Source organism: Zootoca vivipara, chromosome 10 (genome assembly GCF_965207765.1).
Source record: "Zootoca vivipara chromosome 10, rZooViv2.hap1.1, whole genome shotgun sequence".
NCBI classification, from domain to species: domain Eukaryota; kingdom Metazoa; phylum Chordata; class Lepidosauria; order Squamata; family Lacertidae; genus Zootoca; species Zootoca vivipara.
Genome location: NC_142593.1, coordinates 32,791,535 through 32,815,883, shown reverse-complemented (window position 1 = coordinate 32,815,883; position 24,349 = coordinate 32,791,535). Strand labels below are relative to the sequence as shown.

The window sequence follows — 24,349 nt, the reverse complement described above, 5'->3', positions numbered from 1 at the left end:
TCTCTTTTGTTTCGAAAATGTTGTTGTTGTTGTTTAGTCGTTTAGTCGTGTCCGACTCTTCATGACCCCCATGGACCATAGCACGCCAGGCACTCCTGTCTTGCACTGCCTCCCGCAGTTTGGTCAAACTCATGTTCGTAGCTTCGAGAACACTGTCCAACCTTCTCGTCCTCTGTCGTCCCCTTCTCCTAGTGCCCTCAATCTTTCCCAACATCAGGGTCTTTTCCAAGGATTCTTCTCTTCTCATGAGGTGGCCAAAGTATTGGAGCCTCAGCTTCACGATCTGTCCTTCCAGTGAGCACTCAGGGCTGATTTCCTTAAGAATGGATAGGTTTGCTCTTCTTGCAGTCCATGGGACTCTCAAGAGTCTCCTCCAGCACCATATATTCGAAAATATAGCCAACAATAAATAAAAAGATAGTACAGACTAGAACAATCAGTGCAGGGTATTGTTGCATTTTGAGGTGGGAGGGAATGGGAGAAGGGTTGGCCTGGGAAATACATTCCCCGTGAGGCCTCCCTCCCTGAATGTGCAGAGTTCACCCACCTTGATCTGCTCCTTTGTTTGCTTCTCCCTCTGGGCCCAGTCTGCACTTGCTCCTAGCGGGAGAGGACAAGACACGTGGAGCTTAGCGCCTCTCCTTACTCATCTCAGTGCTTGCTCTTTGAGAGAGAGCAAGGAAACAGGCAGCGACAGCAGGGCAAGAAGGCTGGCAGGATTGGCAGTGGGCCCCTGTTGGGCAGCGAGCCTTGGCAAGTGCCCAGCAAGGCCGAACCCCTGACCCCAGCCACGATGATGATGATAATAATAGATAGATCACAATGGCAGGAGCTGATCTTCTGCAGCTCGTTCTGAATACTAAAATCCATGAGCAGACAATGAGAGGGGCTGTTTAGTCTGATAGTTTATGGGATATTAGTATTACCTTTCCGAAATAGGTTTGTTTCTTTTGTTATCCCGCTTTCTAAATAGCTACCTCTGTTTAGGAAGGCGCTTCAGATAATAACTTTCATATTATGCTGCCGTAGGCAATATTTGACTACCTACATACAGGCTTGCCACAACTTCCTACATGCAAAGCACTTCCATTTCATGATTGAGTAACATGTGAGAGGCAGTTTATTGTACATGTCCTGCATGACTCCTACATACTAACTCATTCATAGAACGTGAAGGTAGAATTCAACATAGCACTAAGTGTGTGTGTGTGTGTGTGTACAGAATGAAATCAACAGGACTCCTCCTTTCCTCCCCCTCATGTGCCCCCTAAACCTGTTATGGGTTCCGTCCTCCTCCAGAGCATATTTAGGGGGTGGGTGGTTTTCAGCAAGAGAGAGGAGGGAGAAAGCCTGTTTAGGGAAGCTTTTAATGTTTAATAGATTATTGTATTTTAATATTCTGTTGGAAGCCGCCGAGAGTGGCTGGGGAAACCCAGCCAAATGGGTGGGGTATAAATAATAAATGGTATAAATAAATAAATTATTATTATTATTATTATTATTATTATTATTATTATTATTATTATGCGAGTGGACCTTGTTCCATGCACACAACTTGGTTGAATTCCGCACTAGCCATTTAAAAACAATGTGGAGGTATCTGGCACTGGGCCGAAAAGCTCCCACATGCACACCACATGCACCCCTTAACAGAACTGTTTCTGTCATGCGGAAAGGTGGTTCTGCCACTTCCACAAGGGTAGAGGTGAAAATGCATTTTGAAGGCAGGGGTGGTGGTGTTTTTCTATATAATACTGGGTAGAAGAGGGTTTTCTCATGTTTCTCCCTTTTAAACAGACAAGGTTATACAGTGGTGCTGGTGCCCAACTTTTTTCAAAGAGGGCCAGATTTGATGAAGTGAAGGGCCATGAGGGCCGACCAAAGTTGTTGACCTTTTTTTAGGATTGAAGTTGTTGAGCTTTCTTTATATCTTAGGATTTTACCCCGGGAAATAAACTGTCACAGGGGCCGGATTAAAATGACCGGTGGGCCGGATTAGGCCCTCGAAACGGACTTTGGACTTAGGTCCTGTTCACTAGGTCTGTACTAAACATGGCTAAGTCTGGATCCAGCTCCCTTTATAGATCTACCCCCTGAAACTACAAAAATCTGTGTTTTATACCGCTTATGTTTAATTAATTCACATAACTTTGTAGCCCAGCATGTGTCTGGGTCTCTTTTAATTCTTTATGTTTTGTCTCATCCCTTAGGTTTCGTCACAGCCCAAATTGCTTTTACTTGAGAGACTGGATCATCCACAGCTGGATCAGGCAATGCCTGAAGTTTGGGGCACAGGATAAAGCTTTGTACACTTTGCAAAATAAGGTGATGTTTTAACAAGACATTTTTCAAATGTTGTTAAACATACATAAGTTAGCTACATCTGAAACCTTTCTGTGAGCGTGTCTCCTGTTCAGAAGACTGCATTCTTTGTTTACAATGAAAGTGTGGAATTTTAAATAAACTTCATGCAATCTCTGCTGTTTCCTTTTCGTAGTAGAGCTGACCAGCCAAATTTAAACAAGTCCCAGCTATTTCCAGGGTGCGAGTGGGGAGTTAAACCCTTGCTTATATACATATACACACAGTGGTGCCTCGCTAGAGGAAATTAATTCGTTCCACAGGTCAATTCGTGTAACGAATTTTTCGTCTAGCGAGTCCCAGTTTCCCATAGGAATGCATTGAAACTTAATCAATGCATTCCTATAGGCTCTGGGGGACTGGCAGCGGCATGCAACGGGGCTTCGGAGAAGGTCTCCGAAGCCCCGTCCGATGTCGGCTGTGTGCAAGGCGGCGGGGGGAGAAGCTCTCGTCTCCCAGCCACCGCCTTGCCTGCCTCCCCCAACACGGAGCGCAACTTTGGAGGTCTCCGAAGTTGCACTCCGTGTCTGGGGTGCAGGGCAAGGGGCGGGGAAAGACCTTCCCCCGCCCCCGCCTCTCGCCAGCCTCCGCAGACACGGAGTACAACTTCGGAGACGTCTGAAGTTGCGCTCCGTGTCTCGGGTGCGGGGCTAGAGGTGGCGGCGGGGGACGGAGCCGAATCGCAGCAGGCGCTGCTTGCCCCCGCCTGTCTTCCCCGAGCCAAGGGGAAGACAGGCAGGGGCAGCCGCCGCACCGCCGCGTTTCGGCTCCGTCCCCCCTGGGAAAGGAAGATTAGCTGTCAGCTTCCCTCGCTGACAGCTGATCTTCCTTTGCTGCTTTCTATGGCCGCGCTACGTAAGGCGAAGCGGCGGTCATAGAAAATTTTGTCGTCTTATGAATGCCTCGCGGAGCGCAAAACTCGTTCGTCTAGCGAGTTTTTCGTTGTGCGAGGCATTCGTAAAGCAAGGCACCACTGTATATATCTCCTGCTGGAATAAGTCAGACCTGAAAATGTTCTTTTCTTTATTGTCTGGATTGTGCCCACCTCTTATTTTTAAAGTTCTGTGTTGAATGAATTATTTAATTTATTCAGAGTATGGTATTGCGGAACCTGCTGTGAGCCTTGTAGGCAGCATCAACAAGATGTTTTCTACCCAACTCAGAAATGCTTTGAACAGGAGTGGGCAATAATTGCCTGTAGATAACCATCTTTGCATTCCCAGAGGCAGCATTTATTGTTTAGCTTTTTAGCTTCTCCTTTTAGCTTAGATTTTAAGTTGGTGGTGGATGATGTCTCCTGCTTTAGTGACGCAGAGACATTCTTATGTCTGTGCACAGTCAAAGGAATTAGGTCTTGCTCCTAAGAGGACCAAAAGGCTTGTGGGGAAAATTCTTCAGGAACCATCCCCTTAAATCTACCGCTTGGCAAGAAACACAGTGAAATGACAGGCATCCCTGAGCACTCTGGCATAGAGTATAAAGGGCTCTTTCACACTGCACATCGCTAAATGTATCCCCATGCAATCTTACTGCAAGTTTTTAACTATAGGGAACGGTGGAAGAATGCATGCATACAGGTGGCTGGTTGCATGAATGCACAAGTTTCCAACTGCTGTTTCTGTGAAGCGTTTTTAAAACCCTGCTCTTCAGCTTTAAAGGCTCCCAGAGCACCTTCCAGATCGATGAAAAGCAAGACAAAGACTTTGTGATGGTGAAGAAAAGCTGTGGCAGCAGTATCATTGCTGCATGTAGAGCTCTGTCTTCATTCTTGTTAAAGGACTACTGTCACAGAGGAGGCGTTGCGACTACTCTAGAGTAACGACTCTCCAAACCGTTGCCTTTTCATGCTTTTATTGTGTGCAGGCTATTTACAGTGCTAGAGCTGTACAGGATACATGTTCTTAGTCTGGCTCAGAACCCTGGAATGGTGCTTCCCGCGTTTTCTTCCAACATAAGAGTCTGGGCACCCCAAATCTCCTTCCGCGTTTCCTCCTGCGTAATTCCAGAACCGGAGGGGAAAAGGGTCTCCTTTCCATGTTTTCCTTCTCCCCCCTTTCCCCCGCTCTCTCTTCCTCTCTCACGTGCAACAGGGGCTCTGCTATCCTGCCAGAGCCCTGTCTCCTACTTCCTCCTTCCCCACTGGACTCTTCCCCCTCCCCGCTAGCTCCGCTCCTGGTGGAGGAACTGCTCCTCAAGATGGGAGGGGGCTCTCTGTACTGTTTCCCCCTCACAACTACCTTAAGAGCAGAGACATTGCTGCAAGTTGGCAAATATAGCTTTACTAGGTTCTTTTGCCCCTGAAGAACAAAGCTCAGAACAATCCATGCTACCAGTTTTGAACATCTGAAGGCCCAAGTGGATAGGCAATAAGGGATGAATGGCCAGCTACATGCAGTTGCAGTTTTCTACTTGCCTGGTCAGTATTGGGCAGTGGTATGTTCCCAAGGACTTTCTTCATCCTGCTCCCATTTCAAGCAGTGAAAGACAAAGAAAAGTGGGAGATTTACTGGTCCAGGCATCCCCTTGGCCTGTGTTACACAATCGTATCATAGTCCAAAATGAGATGAGATGCTAGACGTATGACTGTTGTGCTTTCTTCTTGTTTTTTGCAGGTTCAATATGGAATTATCCCAGATTATTTTACCTTCAATATATTGTTGGATTCTTTTATAAAGGATGAGAATTATGAAGGTAAATAAGCATATGTCAGCTGCTGTTCATCATGATCTTCCCTGTTTCTTCATATTTATATATGGCCCTGTTTGGACCTCTTTCTATTCATCTGATTTGCTGTGGTTTTTATGGGAGGAGCCAAAAAAAGTAAAGAACACTGAAACCCACCTTTCTACCAAGTCAGGACATTGATCCTTCCAGCTCAGTATTTTTGACATCAACTGGCACCAGTGTTTCAGAGTTTCCAGCAAGATTCTTTTCTCAACCCCAGTGCCAATCATGAGCCAGAGATCCTTTGCACGCCTAGTGCATCTTCTACTACTAAGCCTCTGTAGCCCTTCTGCAAGAGAGGAGGTAAAAATCGAGCAAGTGGAGGGTTATTAATGTAATCAAATCACCCAGTGCATTTCAACGAGGGTGGACTGAGAGTTCCTCTATATCAACATTATTTTCCAAAGTTTTTTAGCTGACATGGCCTCCTAGTGGAAAGTGCCATTCTTTCCTTAAGCACCTCTAAAGCCACTCGGGAAATAATTCCAGATGATACATCTTTCAAGAATTTGTGCATTGTTGCTCGTATTGATATGCTGTGCCCTCCAGCAAACATAGGGCTTGTTGTCAAGAGACCTTGCCTTAAGCTGATAGCCCCTGAATTCATTTTGGAGTTAGCTTTGATAACACAGTCCATGAACTATTCTTTGATTAGGGTGCCTGTGAATTTAAAGTCCTTATGTGTAAAGTACTGTGGTCTTTGCCTCCCACTTGCATGCCATAACTCTTATCCCCTCTCACTCCCATTTTAATTTTGAGGCAGGTCTCCTGGCACAGAGCGGAACTGTTGCATAGATAAGATACACCAGCTTTGTGACTGCTTCTAGATGTTTTCTTTACGTGCCTCCTGGTTCTGCAAAAGGCAAATGAGTTCTTCTTCTGATGCTGAATTTTTTTGCACATCAAGTTTCCGCTGTAAAAGAGGAAAGCACATTCGTGTCTTTTGAAACTAATGTGGGAAGAAGCGTCTTGGCAAACCACTCCTTTAATTTTTAAAATGTTTTGTTTATTGTTAGATGCGATGGCTGTGGTCACTGAGATAATGATACAGGAAAGTTTTGATGAAGTTTCTACACAACTTCTCTCACTCTATGTGATGTACAAATATTTGACAACCAAATCAGAACTTACGGTAAGCTGTGGCTCAGATGGTAAGATACATGAAGGGGTATGTGCTCCATTCATCTGACTAGTAGCTTCCATTACAGAAGAGTCAATGGGGGCCTGCCTGTATCAGAGAATATATTTTGCATGGTGGTGAAAACCAAGCACCAAATGTGACAGCAATGTTTGCTATTTTTAGTGGGAGGAAGAGAGGAATCTCGGAGCGTCCCTCTTCTTGGCAGGCCTGAAGCAGACGAACACGGTGGGATTCAGTTCCCAGCTGTATGGCTTAGCACTTCTCGGTAAGTTATATAGTGTTTAATTACAAGCACTTTACCGTGCTGCTTTATCAATTGATTAAAAGTAGCTGGATTAGTGAGATTCTTCAGTTTAAATTCTAATACAGCCTTTGACGGGTTGCAAAATTAGAACTAAATCAAGTTTTGTGTTTTGGCATGCAGTCCAAATAAATCGGAGATGTGTGAGATTCAAAAATCAACTGGATGTTGCTGCTGCTTTAAATTCCTGCTGAATGCATGAAAATCCCAGTTGGTTGAATCATAGAATTGTAGAGTCGGAAGTGACCACGATGGGGACCGTCTAGTCCAACCCCCTATAATGCAGGAGGCATCTTCTGCCCAATGTGGGGCTTGAACTCACGGCACTGAGATTAAGGGTCTTATGCTCTACCAACTGAGCTTTGTATGTATGAACCCTCCTTCCTGCCAAGTTCTTTCTCTTTCTACCCCCACCCATCACCCCCATTTTCTACTGGGCATGCAGCTAGTAAGAACATAAGAAAAGACTAGTCCAGCATCTTGCCTCCCAAAGTAGCCAAAAAGATACCTGTGGAAAGCCCACAAGCAGGACCTGAGCATCACTCCTCTTTTTGGTGCTCCCCATAAACTGATATTCATAGATATACTGATGCCTCTGATACCAAAGTTCGCTTATTTATTCCTCATGCTCAGCTCAGAGGTTGCTAAAAACAGTCATCATAAAAATGCACAATTAAATATAACAGTAAAATAAAACATCGGATATTGTATTAACAGACAGTGATATGGCAGAGTAAAGTAATTCTGATTTTGTCCAGAGGCCAAAATGTGTTTTAAGTTGTTACTTGAACAACAAAAGAAACAAAAGGGAGTTTCACAGCATAGGTGCCACTACTTAAAAGGCCCTGCCATGTGTAGCAGTCCCATAGACCAGGCACGTCCAACAGGTAGATTGTGATCTACCAGTAGATCACTGGATGTCTGTGGTAGATCACTGCTAGATCACTGGCACCCCTAAAAAAAGCTCACCCAAAATTTTCCTCCTCCCTAAAAAAAGCTGAACTATGACCTAAAGCCCTAAACAAAAATGGGCCTCCCTCCCTCCTAAAAGAACCTCAACAAGTTTGACCTAAACCCCCCAAAACAGGGCTTCCCTTCCTTAAAAAAACTCAACAGCTTTGACCTGAACCTCCCCAAAGGGGGTAGATCACTCCCAGTTTTTAACTCTGTGTGTAGATCAGAGTCTCTTGGGAGTTGAACAACAAAAGAAACAAAAGGGAGTTTCACAGCATAGGTGCCACTACTTAAAAGGCCCTGCCATGTGTAGTAGCCCCATAGACCATGTCCATCGAAGGGAACCATGAGCAAGGCCACCTGGTATGGAGTGTGTGTGTGTTTGTGTAATTATCCTTTAAGTACTTGAGTCCTTAACTAGGACTAGTTGGGTTGTCTGTTTTTGTTTCTATTATGTATTTTCTGTTTTTTATATTGTGATTTTATGTTGTGGACTGCCCTGAGATCTACAGGTGTAGGACGGTATACAACTTTAATAAAAAATAGCAGTACTTGATAGCTGTATCCTCTATTAATTTGTCTAATCCCCTTTAAAAGACATCCAAGTTGGCGGCTATTGCTACATATTGTGACTCCCAATTGTGCTGTGAAGAAGTCCTTCCTTTTGCGGTTTTCTAACTACAAGCACCATGATCCCTAGCAGTAGATGAAACTCTAGGCATCATTTGCATCTAAGATGAGTCCTTGTGAGTCCTTTCTTCTGTATCAGACTAAGACCCCTTATTCCTTAAGAAGGGTGGGAGAGCAGAGCACCAGCAGAGGTTTGGTGTGGCGTTTATTTTGAATTGGGCCAAGCTTGAAGGAGGCAGGACCCAGCTCAGAATGGGACCAGATTTTTCAGGTTGTGGTGCATTTTGAATTCACACCTTTAAAAACTTATTCTATCCCTAAAATAAAGAATGGTTTTCCATAGTTTCCTATTCACCAGAATACCAATAGCAAATATAAGAAGCTATATACCGTATAAGACGACTGGGCGTATAAGACGACCCCCAACTTTTCCAGTTAAAATATAGAGTTTGGGATATACTCACTGTATAAGAAATACGACCTGGCATATAAGACGACCCCTGACTTTTGAGAAGTTTTTCCTGGGTTAAAAAGTAGTCTTATACGCAAGAATATACTGTATATATTGACCTGGAGGGAAGGGGAAGGGTGTCAACTCCAGAGCAATTCTTCATCCCGTCTCTCCACATGATTCCATAAACCTACTGAGATTCCACACCTTTGGGAGGGAGGTTAATTCTGAGGCTACAGTGTCTGAAGTCCCCTGTTTCAACACCCTTCTTAACGTTGTATTATGATTTTATTTCATACAAGGCTAAAAGTCAATGAAACTTTTGCCCTTCTCCATTCCTAGCTGCTAATGGCATGTTTACCCTTAGGTGCAATACAGTTTTGGCCATAGCTGCCAAGTTTTCCCTTTTCTCGCGAGGAAGCCTATTCAGCATAATGGAAAATCCCTGAAAAAAAGGGATAACTTGGCAGCTATGGTTTTGGCTAAAAAAAAATGTTGGATAGTTGCGCTCTTTCTAAGTTTCACAGCTTGTTAACAATGATAATAATGCCCATGACAGGTCAGGAGAGGGGCGCTGATTCTGATTTTACCTGGCAAAACTGCAGATGCAGTAGGAACCAAGATGAAAACTGCTGCAAATTGGCAGAACTGTTGGTTTGCTTTTCACTTGAGCTATTGATACATGAATGCATTCCTCTTCTCTTTGGCTACTGCAGACGTATGTATGTAGGTATAATTAAATATAGGCCAGATAATTTAGGAAGGTGTTGCACTTAGCAAATCATTTTACTGTTGTGTGCTAGTGACCCAGCTGACATTGAGATTCAGAAGATCAAAAGCTATTTTCTGCTATGTCATGTATTCTGCAGTCTTGCCAGCTCTAATGGACTAGACCTTTGCAAAGAGTGAAAGACGTCTGTGGGCGTAGACTGGCCTGGAGCACCTCAGCAGTTTATATTTAGCCATCGCCCAATGAGCTTTTGTTTGCACACACATTCCTGTGCTTCTCTGTGGCCTCCCTGTTTGGGGAAGAGAGATGAAGGTGTGTCACTGTGGTTTTCATTGTTAGATGCACCTTTGTGATTAATGTAGACAGTTAAAGGTGATAGAAAATCCAGTAAGACGAGCAAGGCCACATCTGGAATGTTTAACATCAGTGATTGGGTTTCACCAGAAAGACAACAGCAAGGCATCCTGCTAATAAATAATTTTAGGTTAGCCAATGCTCAGGTTTTAATCCACACATAGTTTAGGATTACTTGAAGTGTTAACAATTTTCATATGCAGGAAAGGTCTTTCAATATAGGAAAACAGGTATGTGCCTGAAGACACCTGTGTAACTTCCTGCGCTTGGGAAAACAGTAATATGTGTTGCAGCTCTTGGTGCTATAAGTATACAATAATCAAGGAAACCAAATATTGTCTCTAGGTAATAAAGGAGGCTAATATGTCACGTGCAAGTGAAGCATAGCTGCCAAGTTTTCCCTTTTCTCGCGAGGAAGCCTATTCAGCATAATGGAAAATCCCTTAAAAAAAGGGATAACTTGGCAGCTATGAAGTGAAGTCTAACACTATCCTCCAACTACCCTCACCATACACAAACTAGTGTGAATATTTTGAACATTGTTTGGCTCTTTCCAAGTTCAGGAAACTTACAGATATGATCAAGCAGAGAAAGAGACTGTAAGGATTCCCACTCCTCTAGCTGAAGCCTCCATGCTGTTCTTGAGGTCTACCTGTCCCTCAGGAGGGGGTTTTGTTGTTGTTGGGGATTGTGAGGTGCAAGGGGGGGGGGTTAATATGGCAGGAAAGAGACAGGAAGACTCCATTGTTGCTTTTTTGACTGACTTCTACTCATTTTCCAGGAACAGTACAAACAAGGACTATGTGAGGCCAAACTGAGGTGGGAACAAAAGCAGAGGTTTAACTCTTTCCTCCCACACCATTGTCCTTACAAAACTCTTCCCTTGGTGCTATGTTAATAGAAAACAAGTGGAGATTTTCATCAGGACCACAGCAGGGGAGAAAATAATTAAGCGTTCCCTTCCAACATGCTGTAGACCCAGGCACCCTGGATCTGCTGTCCAAGTAAAGACACTGACATCATTCACAGTGACGTGTTTAGCATCTCGTCTACTTTGAGTACAGGAAAGATGCTTCCAATTTTAATGGTGCTTTCTACTTTAAATAATGCAGTAACATTCACAGTGTCTGTTTTAATAATAACAGGAAAAGTGGAGCTGCACAAGGGGCTACGAGCTGTGTACCACAAAATGCCGCTCATGTGGACCCCCGGGTACCTGAACAGAGCCTTGCAAGTGATGGAGAACGTGATGTTGCTTCCTGATGATACAAAGCTCTGCAAGGAAGCTGTAAGTGGAGCACTTGTGTTACAAAGCAGGGCCTTGTGCGCTTTTGAGAAGAGAACCTACGGGTTTTCAAAGGAGACCAGCAGCCTGGTGGCTACTGCTGTTTACCCTAAGGTTTTGCATTGCTCAAACTTCTGTTGAACTGATTGCATTCAGTGGCATTTTTCTTCACCTTGAGGAGGAACGTCCTTTCCAAAAGGCTAGAGGTGCACACTTAGAAAGGGTGACTTATCGCTTTTCAGATTCTTGCATCTGCTTCTAACATGGAGGGTGCCAAAGAGGCAAAGTGCCTGGCAGAGTTTTCCCTTTCACCCTCTGCTCCTTATGTAAAGGTAAAGGTAAAGGGACCCCTGACCATTAGGTCGAGTGGGCAGAATAAATGGGGTATTCTGGACTCAAGTCAAAACACAGTATAGATTATTTATTTATACTGCTGCTAAGCAGCTTACAAATAAATAAATACTAAGCATATAAACACACCCATAAAATAATTCAATCAAAGCATTAAAATAAACAGCCATAGTTGAAATGTACAGTAAAATAACCCTGTTGAAAGAGTTAAAACAGCAAATAAAGCAGGATGTTCAAATCAGGGCACCAGGGTTTGTCTTTAGGAGCCCGTGGAATGCCCATGCTGATGGGGCCTCTCGTATTTCGGCAGGGAGAGAAAAGTTAATAGAGAAATATTTCCCCTGCCAACTTCTCTAGAGTTTTATGAAATAATCATTTCTCCTGTTGGCATGGGTGGGGAACCTCTTTCAGTCAGGGCCGCATTGCTTTTTGGGCATCCTGCATGCCAGTGATGATCATAGCCAGAGGCAAGAGTGGGCAGAGAGAGGCATGAATTGGAGTTGCTGAATTGGAAATCATTACCAAGCTTAAAACCATGGAAGCACCTGGGATGAATAGAGATATCGGATTCTTATCTCATTATGCATGATCAAGCTTTCTTTAGCACCTCAGCCCAGGACTAATTGCAACCATCAGCAGCCATTAACACCCATCTACAGGTTTACCACTCCCATCAGCCCATCTCCCATTCCCACCCACCCCCACCACCCTCTGTATATATATAGGGTCTGACACTTCTGTTTCTAGTGTATCTGAAGAAGTGTGCATACACACGAAAGCTCATACCAAAATATAAACTTAGTTGGTCTTTAAGGTGCTACTGAAGGAATTTTTTTATTTTGAGAGAGAGGCATGCAACCCTTATCTTTGTGCAATAGGAAACATGCCAGCCATGTACACACACAAACCCAGGCAAGCAAGAGGCATTGTTGCAGATCAAGGGCACATTCCAGCCAAGCGAAACCACTGGAGGGTGTGCAGAAGGGCTGGAGAGGAGTATGGACTTGGGAGGGGGCATGACCCAGGAGAGTCCTGGAGAACCACATCCACCATACTCCTCAAATGGCCTCACTGAGTGACCTTGAATGTGGCATTGACACAAAGGAAACAGGACCTACTAGTTCCTTGCAGGCTTCCTGTTCTTCTGCATTTCTGCCTTGTCCAAAATACAGCTTTTGCCCTGCCCTCTTCCATTGCAGAGTCAGCTCACCCCATCCCATCCAGGCCTGCCTTTCTCTCCTGTCCATTTTGAAAGAGAGGGAGCAGATAAATGAAACCGCTGAAAGTCAAATGAACACAATGAGCTCATGATGCATTTCAGCAAAACAGGAATTGAGATCCCAGTTGACTTTACATAAGCAGCATACAATAATCTCTTCCAATGTGCATGTAATAATTGTGGAATATTTGATTAATCTTCATTAAGAGCCTATGTGACCTGTCCAGAGCCAATCATAAAATCAATAGTAATTCCAGAAAGGACTGGGCTTAATCATATAGCTTCTCTCACTAACCGTGCAGGCAGTTCAAAAAAGAAAAACAAGACATGCCTTTAATTTTCCAGGGTTTCATTTCAAAGCAATGGTAAAATAATTAACTGCTGATGCTATCAAATTACATTTTTTGTTTGTGCCTTTATGGTTTTAAAGTTTATGCATTCAGTCTACAGTAGACAGTCTTGGAGACCCTGAGCTATTTTTCTGCAGTAGGACCTGGAGAAAAAGATGTACAGGAAAGTCTTGAATTTGAAAAACAGTGAATTAGGGTATTGTCTACTTGGCCTTCTGTTTATGACCCTCTAGCATGGTTGCTCTTGTGTGGTCAAATTTGATCCATAAAGGTTAGAAATGCCCCTCCTTTTTTAAACTAATAGGTGGTATTCTCAGGAATTTTAACAAGAACCCAGAAGCTGCATAAAAAGGCCCACAGGAGCAGTATATTGACCATCCCTGTAATTTAGGCAACAGTGATGCCCTTCAGTTTTTTTAAAACAGCACTTATCTTTTTCTCAATTCTGTTGCAAAGATTGATGTTCTGGCAGCCACTTTGCAGCCCATCCCTGTGACGGAAGTTTCTCCGGAGGACACCAAGGACTCAGAAGAAACACCAAAGCAAGCACAACTGGAAGAAGCAGAGACGTCACGACTGCCTGAGTACTTGAACCGATTTGGGGTATGCAGCTTCTCAGCTTTCCCTCTTCCCAGCTGGTTTTAATTAGCACTAATGTCTATAGCAAAAAAGAAAATAGTACACCTTTCTTCTTCTTTGTTCTGTGACACTAAGGCTCCATTGGTGTCCCGCCAGGAATGCTATTGGGGCTTTTGGATGCTGACCTTGAATTCATAGAATCCTAGAACTGTCAAGTTGGAAGGGACCACCAGGGTCATCTAGTCCAACCCCCTGCCGTGCAGGAATCTTTCTCCCAATGTGGGGCTCGAACCCACGACCTAGAGATAAGATAATCTTTATTGCCATTGCCCCCCTGCGGGAACAACGAAATTACTCGGCTACTCCATCCACTCAAATAAGGCACTCCACATAAATTAAAAATAACTACAAAACATTAATTAAACAATACAATACGAAATAAAAATAAGATGACTTCAAAGTTCAGCCTTTCCATTTAAGGCCGGAATTGCTCTAGAGAAGGAACTGTTCTTGAGACGGCTCGTTCTCGCCTTCATTGTTCTGTATCTCCGTCCCGATGGTAGGAGCTCGAAGACACGGTGACCAGGATGCAATGGATCTCTGGATATGTCTAATGCATTCCTGTGGCACCTGGTGATATAGATTTGTTCTAAGGCGGAGAGTGAGAAGCCAATAATGCTCTCCGCTGTTTTGGAGATTAAGAGTCTCATGTTCTACCAACCGAGCTATCTTCTTACTACTTCAAACTGGAAATTGCCTTTCTAAAAAGTGTCCCTTGTCTGCTGCCTGGCTGCAGGGATGTTATTTTTGCATTTCATACATCAGACTTGGTAAGCCAAACTCCTGCTAACTAAAATGGAGCAGCACTTCTGATGAGTTGTTTGATCTGGCATCCATGGGCACAGCTTAGATGCATTCCCCTCTTTGGGTCAATGCAGGTTTAATAGGTTTCCCCCCCTTAGGCAGCCTGCTACTGACTGTAAGAAAGCAGTTGCAATTTTGGTCCTGTGTTTAGTTCTAAGAAGGTCCACTAAACGAGTAAATGAGATGGTTTGCCTGGGGTTTTTGTTTTGTTTTGAGGCCCAGCCTTTCCCTGCATTCCCTTTCCCTCATTGTGGTTTTTGCTTGATTTATCCCCCTGTCGCTGGGAAAAGCACCCTTTTATAGAAATGGCACAGAGAGTGTTCTACAGATTTATACCTACAGTGTTGTTCTAAGGCTCTGTTCCTTGGTGAGGTGCTTGTGTCTTGGCCGGGTTGCTGAATGAAATGTGCAGCTCAATCCTACATATTGCCTTACTCAGAAGTAAGCCCCGCAGATTTCCGTGAGACTTGCCACACAGAGACTGAGCTAAGAATCAGAAAATTTCTCCCCAGTTCAAATCTCGTCCCTGCCATGAATTCGCACGGGGAAATTTGTTTTCTCTCAGCCTCAGTTCCACGCTCCCTCAATCTGCAACCCTTCACAGAGATTTTGCGAGGATTATGTGCATGTGAAGATAACTTGGAATGAATTGTACAGACTGGAATGAATTGTACAGATGTTAAACATTTTCATTGAGTGTGCATAGGAATGGAGGCTTCATTTCTTTCTGAAATGAACCAGGGAGGGACGCTTGCGAGAAAGTTATCTGATTACATCGTAGAGGAGGTAAAAAGAAAAGCTTTTTATTTGTGAGCCTGTAGGAGACCTGGTGGGCTGGTTAGTATAGGTCGACAGTAGATGATAAGAAAGTCCCCCCCCCCCAGTGGTAAAATGTGAGAACAGGGATGGGGAGCCTGTAGTCCTCTTACATTTTGAGCTATATCTACCATTACCCTTTGCCATTGGCCATGCTGGCTAGGACTGATGGGAGTTGGAGTCCCACAGCATCTGGAGGGGCCACACATTTCCTGCCCCTGGATTAAAGCTATATAGTTAGCATCTTATTTTGTATCTTTTGAGTTCTGCACCGTTTTGCCCAAGTAATACTTTTCTCAGCTTTGCAAATGCATTGCCAGCCTACAGAAATGTGATAGTCTGCCCACCCCTATGCCTCTGTCTCAAGACAAGCAGTAGGTTTGATAACATGCATGCTTGGAAGGAATTGTAGCTTCCAGTGACTCAGTACGCAGCTGATTTTTATGATCCACCTCTAATTACGGTATTCTGTGAACAGCTTCTACCAGGCCAGAAACACTTGAGCTGAAAGGGCAGGCGGATGGTTTGCAGGATCATTCCATGCCCCTTCCCTGAAATTTCAGCTTTCATTAAAGGTAAAAATAAGTTTCTGTTCCTCTTACTTGTCGAGATTAATGAAAAATGTGGAGGCCACATTCTTCCCAATGACACAGTAAGACGCTGCCTTGCATTATTTCTATGCTAAGGAGTGCAAGGCATAAGGATAACTGTCAGGCTATAGACTAAACTTAATGTTTAATATTTATAAAGTTAAAATGCATTTTGTTAACGCTTTATATAGTTGCATAACTTTTTCATCAATTTTGCTACTGGTATTTGGGCTTTGGGTCTTCTCGCTGATCCACACTCCTCCAGACATGCCCCTCTAGGCCCCCTCACGGCAGAATGGTCTGGCTCTCTGTCTGGGAAGATTGCTCAAAGCCATGTCTCTCACACTCTGCCCACAAAGCCAAAGGAATAGCAGCAGGACTAGCGCAATTTAAAAAATGAGACTCAGATAGCAGTTCAGCAAGGTTTAATGGTATGTTTGTTCAGCAAGATGCCCAGTGTGATGGCTCAGTTCCTTTCCGAACAGGGTCACTTTTCTAAACAGGATATAATTTCCACTAAACTAAATACAGTTCCTCTTCTTTTTTCTTCTTTCAAATTTGCATTATATTATTTGTACAAGGGCACAGTCCCCTGCTATTGGACACTGAGATGTGCAAATGCTTTTATGTCAGGAGAGTGAAAGGTTCAAGAAGATTACTTACGGAGTGGGGGAGGACTAATGGAAATTACTTCGAAGAAAATAAATCTGGCTGTTGGTTTGTGCAGCCTCAGCCCTGCAGCCAGAGAAGAGTTGGAAGTGATCATCCCATGCCGGCCTCTGATCCTCAGATGGACCACTACCGTGTTTCCCCCTTTTTAAGACACCGTCTTATAACTTTTTTTCCTCAAAAAAACACAGGGTGGCTTACTTTCGGTGGGATGTCTTATTTTTTAATTACTGGTACGGTTTTTACGGCTCAGGGCGCTGGCTCAGGGCGCTGCTGTGCTCTCTTGAGTGCTCAGCACTGCAGCAGCCACCGGTTCCGGGCGGCGGGGCAGCAGGCGTCCTTGGCCAGGCCAGGCAGAGGCCACTGGCTCAGGCGCTCCCCCCGCCGCTGCAGGGTGCTCCAAGCTCCTTGGCTGGGCCAGGCAAGGAAGAAGCAGTGAGCCCAGCGGTGGTGGCAAGCGGTGGTGGCAAGCGGAGCACGGGGATGCAGCCAGCAAGGCGGGAGCGCGATCAGCTGTTAAGCAGAGCTCTTGGCCGCATGGAGTGACTCTGTGAGTGGAGGTGCCTGTGGGGGTTGGTTTCCATGACGCGGAAGTATGGCTTATTTTGGGGGTATGTCTTATATTTCTCAAATGCTTAAAAACCCTGCCATGGCTTACTTTATGACTATGTATTAAAAAGGGGGAAACAGGGTATGTTGTTTTTAAATTTTATTTTAAATAAAATTGTAGCTGCACTGGCCAGTTCCATTGCAGTCCCCAACAGCTCCCCCTGCCATTCCATTGAATTAGCACAGCCTATCTCAGAAGCAGTCCACCTATTGGCTTGGAGTGAATTCCTGTCCTACCTATGGCAATATCCCTTGCGTTTTACGGCTTAGGCTTATTGCTGCCACCATTCTTCCTACCTTATTTACCACTTCCTTCAAGGCAGATGGTACCTTCCCCTCCTCCAATGATGCATTCTTCTTTGGCGATCACTCGTAGCCGAGTAAGATTGTCTTCCATAAACACAGTTTTAACAGTGAGTCCATAAGTGACTGTGGAGGCCAATTCCACAGTCGTTCCACAGTGGGGACACAGGTTTCCGGGCGGGAGTTGATCACAGTGAGGGTTTGCCAACCGTGCCTTCCTCTTAGCACATTTCTCTCTTTCATCCTGAATCCGAGCGTCTTAATTGCCCCCTGAACCCACCCAGTCAATTCCCTTTAGCTAGTTCAAAAGAAACCTAGATGGGCAGGGGTCAAGGGGGAACATCAGTGCTGTAGACACACCTCCATTGTACATGCTCTTAAACTATGGCAGAGGCTTGACAGGCATATGTCAAGAATGCTTTGATGGTGTTTCCTGCTTGCCAGGGGGTTGGATTGGATGGCCCTTGTGGTCTCTTCCAACTCTATGATTCTATGATCCTGCTGCCGTCTGGATCTCTGTGATTTTGTCCTCAAAGTTTCCTAGAAGTTTGTTATAGCAGATTGCTCACAGTGTGGATAACAGAAGTACACAACAGCATTCCTGATGCTTCAGAACTTCATCTGCTTTCACTTTTCTAAGCTTTTTTAATCAAAAGTCCTAGAAACTCTGTTTTGCTTTCTTTAAAAAAAAATTAGAGTCATACAAATCAAGGCAGAATGTAGCTAGACCAAGACATATCAAAGAAGCATTTCAGTTAAACGCGTTGCAGACTTTATATGGGAAATCGGGTTGGCAAAAACGGAACTCCATAGTGCCATCTGGTGTCACAGTATTAGAATGCATAAACAACACATTAAAAAGTCCTATGGCAGAGTTATACACAGGTGCCTTCCAGCCAGCCCACCTAAAACTTGTTTCAGTTGCCATTATGTATCATTTCTATAGAACCTGCCAGCATACTGAACTGGATTTTCCATATTCCAGTAATACTGCTCTGAAACACTCCAATATTGTGCAGTTCTCTTGTGAGTCTGGCCAACTCTGTGCATTTGTTTATCTTCGGGTTTTGCTCGACTGAATTCATCCATAGTCTGTTGCTTCAGCAAATAGTTTGGTGAAGGTCAATGGTCCAGGACATGACAAAATTGCTCTTTCCCTGTGGGAGCTGCCCGATGATGTTTCCTTGGGTGGGAGACCCAGGCAGTGGTTGCATAACAGACAGTTCTGCATTGCAGCGGCTACAAAGCTTTAGCTCTCTACTGCGTCCAGGCCCCACGCTGGAGGGTGGTTGTGAGTAAACATGGAAATGGAAATTGCATGGCTTATGGAAATTATAGGCTACATGAACTAAGAATGGGGGGAGTGGAGAAGCCCAGGAGGTCTTTGAAACAGCCTGTGTGGTAACTCTTGTTGACAGCAGGAATTGCAGTCTAGCGATACTCTCCTTAGTAGAACTGCCCTGTGGTTTGACAGGTTTTCCTCTTCTGTATTGCACATGAACCTCACAAGGGTGGGATTCAGTTAACTAGTCTCGTTAGCAGATGCCCACACAAGGACTTCTACTAGTGTAGTGGGGCTCACCCACCCAACCACCCACATTTCCTGGCTCAGGAGGGGAAACCCCCAGGAAAAACCCCAGACCAGCGTGCCACATGGAGGAAAAGGGGGTTGTTTGATCTGGCAAGCTGAAAAGCACACACTAACAGAGGGATTGCCATAGCGCTACCTTGAGTTCCTTCCTCAGACTAGAACTGGGGAGACCAGGTTCAAGTCTCTACTTTGCTCAGTCACTATCTCTCAGCCTAAAGAGGATAAAATGGAAAGTTGGAAGATTGAGCAATTTTCTAGCCCCTGACATTTAGCTATGCTGACTTCCCCCCCCCCCCAAAAAAATAGATTTTTATTAAAGCTTGGAAAAAAATTATATACAAAAGTTAATATCAAAGGCTCAGTATCTTTTTAGAATACCAAAAATAAACTAATCTAAACAAAAACACAAACCAAAAAAGAAAGGAAGGGGTGAAAGGGAAAAGAGGAAAGGGAGAAAAAACGAGAACTTCCAATTCTTCATCTGTCAGCTGGATATAAATATCAAAAACATTCACCCTGAAGTAACAGCCATGCTGGCATGAGTTGATGAGAGTTGTGAGTTCAGCATCTGGAGAGTTACACATTCTGTAGCCCTGATTGGTGCCATCCTGAATTCCTTTATGGGATAACAAATAAATATATAAATGAGTCCTGCTCACCGTGCATCTTCTTTCACCCTGTTAATAGTCAGTCCTAGCTAACCTGTATCTCTCTAAATTATGGATATCTTCTAGTTTTGGTACAAAGGCACATCTGAGGATAATATTATTCCTGGTGAGCGACCAAGGATTTTTTTGCTGTTGTTTAAAGCGGGGCTGTTTAGAAGCTTCCGGCTGTCATATTGCATCCTTCCTAGCTAGGGCTGCTCTCTTCCCATTCATTTTCCTGGAGGCTTCTCCATTAGGGCAATTAATTTGCCTTTTGTCTGGGGAACATCAAGCTGTCCAGTAAAACTTCCATAACCACAAATGGCCCCGCATCTCAAAGCACTTAAGTGAATTAATATTTCTTTACGATGCATCGGGGCGTGTCACGAGAAGCACTACACTGCAGATAGAAGTGGAACTCTGCTGTGATATATTGCCCAGCTGCCTGGCCGAATCCTGCCTGCCTGCAACGGAGTACCCCCACATGCAGCCCACCCTGGTGCACCCACACAAGCAGAACCAGAGCAAAGTAAAGGGGCTGCATCCAGCGAGCTGAGCCTGAAATCACGGGAGCCATTAAAAAGGGGGCCATAGAGGAATGTATGCTGGGCAGTTGCACAGGGGCTCGTGGGATCTATTTAGTATGCCATTAGGACAAGCCTATTTGAATGATTCCCATCTGTTGAGCGGAAGGTTAGCCAAAGCAACTCAGGGCGACTCCTTGGATCAGCAATGGGGGCGGGGGCGGGGGGAGCCCTAGGATGTTTAGATTGCCGGCTGGCCATTCATCATTTGTTAGCATAACGAGTCTTTATTAATGATGTTTCTCAGTCATCATGCAAGTTCAGCTATCCCAGCACTTAGCAGAATTAAAGATTGATTCTTTTTTTTTGTTTCTGCTTTGTTATTGCTAAATCATAAAAATCTAGTCTATAAATTATTTCTGCCCCTTGCTTGTTCCATCACCCCACCTTTTTTTCTTCTCTTTTTCTTTTGGGGAAGGAGGGAAGGAATGGAGAAGTGCTCCTTTACCACAGCTGGCACGTTTTTCCAGGACAAAACACAAGTCAGCTGCAAGGTGCCGACTTGTAGAATTTCACATTCCAGTTCCAGGGAAAGAAGAGGGAGGAAAAGATTACACAGGCCGGGCAAGTGGATTGTTGATATATTGCGACTGGTTGATTAGCGGTTTTCTTTCTTTCTTTCTTTCTTTCTTTTTTTCCCTTTCTTTTCTTTCCCCCTCACCCCTGCTACGACAGGAGCTGAATTCTAAGCTGCAGTCGCTTGGCAAGGTGGAATCTGCAAGCTTGTTGACACTGACCACCCAGCTTGTCGAGGAAAAGCAGCCAGCATTTGAAGTGGAAGACATTGCAAAACACAAGGAGAAGCTGAAGGAGTGGGAGCAAGAGCGGACGCTGCTGACTGAAAGGGAGAGACAGTTGAGGGAAAAGGCCAGGCAGGAGCTGGAAGCCCAGAATGCAGCAAAAGCATCTCTTTAACGCAGAAGATCAGCTTAGCAGCTCTGTTGTGATGTGGCCTTGACTGTATACAGATGAAACCTTTCCAGATCCATCTTGCAGCAAAAGTGCTTCTTCCCCACCCCCTTTAAAACCACTGTAATTATGATTGAAGGCCTCAGTTTTGCCTGTTATGTGTTATGTCTACCTGTTGTCTAATAAAGTGATTCATTTCTAAAACAGGCTGGGTGAGACAGTACATTCCAAATGCTCTGGCCACAGTCAGTATCTGCTGTTTAAAAAAAAATACCAACAGGAGTTCAAAATGTTGTCTGCTTGCTTTGTTCAAGGGATCACAAGCAGTAACCAGACGAGTTAAGATCTGGAGTCTTCTTCTTTGGAGGCAGCACACATAAAAACCACCTTGTATCAGGTCAGACCATCTCAGACTGATTGCAGCACCCCAGGGTTTCAGGCAAGGGTCTTTCTAGCCCTGCTATTAGGCATCTTGGCCATTGGAAGCCATCACCATGTGTTGAGCTGCTCTCTTCTCCATGCCCTGTCAATAGGGCAGCAGGAGGCTAGATCAGCTGGTAAAGGACCGTAGGTACTTCCCTGTCCAGAGGGCATTCCACAAATGGGGGCTGTGATAGAAAAGGTTTTGTTTCTTCCAGAAGTAGACCTGGCCTACCTTTAAGATGGAATCTGCAGCAGGGCATCACCTGTAAAAGTTCATTCAGGAGAAGCCATTGCTCCAGGGTTAATAGGACACAGGCCTTTTTGGTGGTGATTCCACAGGTATGTAATCTCTCTCCAGCCTTTTAGATGCCGGGTGAAAACCCACCATTTTTTTGTTGGGTTTTTAGAAGCTTTTCACAGGCATTTATAGCACCACTACTTGAGAGTTTCTATTGGGGCTAAATGTACCCATAATCCCAGTGAGCAAGATGGATTGATACTCTTTCACAGCTCTATGGCCTGGACAAACAAAAATGTCCAGATTATGTGCATACAGAGTGAATGTTCTTGCAGTTCGTTTTCTATCTTTTCTGTTGGCTGTTTGCCCCTTGCTGTGGCTGTGCTTTCCAACCCACGTAGCAGTCTATGTGCACGACTATAAACATGGTAATTAGGCCTGTCACGATACATCAGGCCCTACTCTCAGTGCACAAGATCAGCTTCGTTGGCCCCACGTTTCCTGTGTGATAATGGACCTTTGTGGGATGGAGCTACTCTGGAGTGGCAAATCTGTCACTCCTGTAAGGTAAACCTGAACTTTTGGGACTCTGGAACCTTTATACTTGTTTTGCAGGCTGCATCATATTAATAACTACTATTAAAGATACCGGTTTTGGGGTGAAGCCTGTCTGCTAAAGCTTTGACTCTTCTTCATTTCTTCAGTCTTACAGTAATTGTAGTGTTCCACCTCCTATAGGTAAAGGGACCCCTGACAGCTAAGTCCAGTCGCAAACGACTGGGGTTGTGATGCTCATCTCGCTTTACAGACCGAGGGAGCTGGCGTTTGTCCGCAGACAGTTTTTCCGGGTCATGTGGCCAGCATGACTAAGCCGCTTCTGGTGCAACGGAACACCGAAACCAGAGCAGCGCATGGAAACGCCATTTACCTTCCCTCTGGAGAAGTACCTATTTATCTACTTGCACTTTTTGACGTGCTTTCGAACTGCTAGGTTGGCAGGAGCTGGGACTGAACAACAGGAGCTCACTCTGTTGCAGGGATTCGAACCACCGACCTTTTGATCTGCAAGCCCAAGGCTCAGTGGTTTAGACCACAGCGCCACCCGCGTCCCTTCTGTTCACCTCCTATAGAAGAATATATTTAGCCTTGGGTGTTTCCTTGTTCCGAAAACTTCACAACCAAATAAGCTGATTGTCTCTCCCCCAAACCTTCCGTGAGCCCCCACTGCTCATTTCAGACTCCCTTTAAACCTTTTCCTTTCTACTCACATACTTAATATATATGTCCTGCCTGGGTCAACTGTTAAGCCAAGCTTACTACAGAGTGGGGCTTCCACTTTGGACCTGGGAAACTGAAAGCTCCTTGGTGTTTAGAGAGAAATCATCTAGCTCCATGGATGCTTCTCAGTTGGGAGATATGTGCTGGGCGAGGACATCTGATCTGTGCATATGGTGTCTCCTGCAGCTGCCTCCAGTTGTTCCAGATCCCTTGAGGACGACCATTGTATAGTCCACACTGACATGCAATATTCACAGTACAATAAGTTTCTGGTGGAAATAGAACCTGCAATTTTTCAACAAAATGTACACATTTTTTGCATCCATCTGTCTCGGGAGGAGTGCACCTTTGGGGGTAAAGTCACACTGTTGGAAGGTTGCAGTGCTTGCTGTGGCTGTCGAGACCAATACAGGAGCGGCATGTATTGTTGCAGCTGGGGCAGATGAAGGTGTCTGGTTGTGCTGCTGCAGACGCACCACAACGTTTCTTCTTTCTGCGCTCCTTTCAGCAGTCATTTCTCCTCTGGTCACTGAAATGGATACACAACCTGTCTGTCTCTAGGCACTGCAGTCATCCACATAAGGATGATGTAATCCACAAGCAGAGAACTCGGGCTATACAATGGAGTTTGCTGCTTTGCATTTGTCTACTTTTCACTGGGTGAGAGAACTTGTGGATGCTACTCATTTGCCTAGCAGATTAATCCTACCCTTTTGAGATGTAAATTTTACTACTAAAAGGAAGATGCTAAGCCAGCCCTTATGCAGTCTGCTGTGCAGGTGCTATTACAGGAATTAACAGCCATGCCTTCTTGTTTACATAATGATGTGTTTATTATTCTGTGCTCCAGCATTTCCAAGGATGTCTAGGGAATTTCTGCCTGTGGTTACAGGTTGCACAGAGACTATGTGCCACAAAGCTCCAGATTCTCTGCTTCCTCTAGCAACTTCATACCCTCCACAGGGAGTGCCCTGTACAGCCTCTTTCAGATACCATAAGCACCATGATCCTCAAAAACTTCTCTCACAGCAGTAACAAGTTTAGCATGGCTCTCAATGCTGTTAATGTGAGCAGCACATTTGCACATTAGCATTGTGTTAATGGACAATGAAGGCCATAGGAGAAATCTGGCCCTGTTTAGCCCAGCAAAGCTCTCGGCCAATTCAGAAATTACCTGATTCTGTGTATTTATTCCACATGTTTAAATGGTTACCTACACACCAATAAATGTAGGATCAGAGATGGCCTGTTCCTGTTCCTTTAAGAAAAGCTTGATTTTTCTCAGGGCTCCATAAGGAAAGCATTACATAGCAGAGAGATAAACTTCCCCACTTCCAGCTCTCTGCAGAGCATGCTTTGGTTAACAATCATACCTGCAAGGGGCTGCTGAAAAGTTTT

General features: G+C 44.6%; 1 protein-coding gene across 1 annotated transcript in view; it reads left to right on the top strand.

Annotated features, from left to right (window-relative positions):
- Nucleotides 1-21,216, top strand: part of MRPS27 (mitochondrial ribosomal protein S27) — a 54,047-nt gene extending 32,831 nt beyond the window's left edge. The window contains exons 5-11 of the mRNA XM_035099793.3: nucleotides 2,211-2,325; nucleotides 4,974-5,052; nucleotides 6,102-6,217; nucleotides 6,389-6,491; nucleotides 10,792-10,934; nucleotides 13,308-13,454; nucleotides 20,779-21,216. Coding sequence (XP_034955684.3) covers nucleotides 2,211-2,325; nucleotides 4,974-5,052; nucleotides 6,102-6,217; nucleotides 6,389-6,491; nucleotides 10,792-10,934; nucleotides 13,308-13,454; nucleotides 20,779-21,018 — 943 coding nt within the window. The 3' untranslated portion in view covers nucleotides 21,019-21,216. The remainder of the gene's footprint in view (nucleotides 1-2,210; nucleotides 2,326-4,973; nucleotides 5,053-6,101; nucleotides 6,218-6,388; nucleotides 6,492-10,791; nucleotides 10,935-13,307; nucleotides 13,455-20,778) is intronic.
- The last annotated feature ends 3,133 nt before the right edge of the window (nucleotides 21,217-24,349 follow it).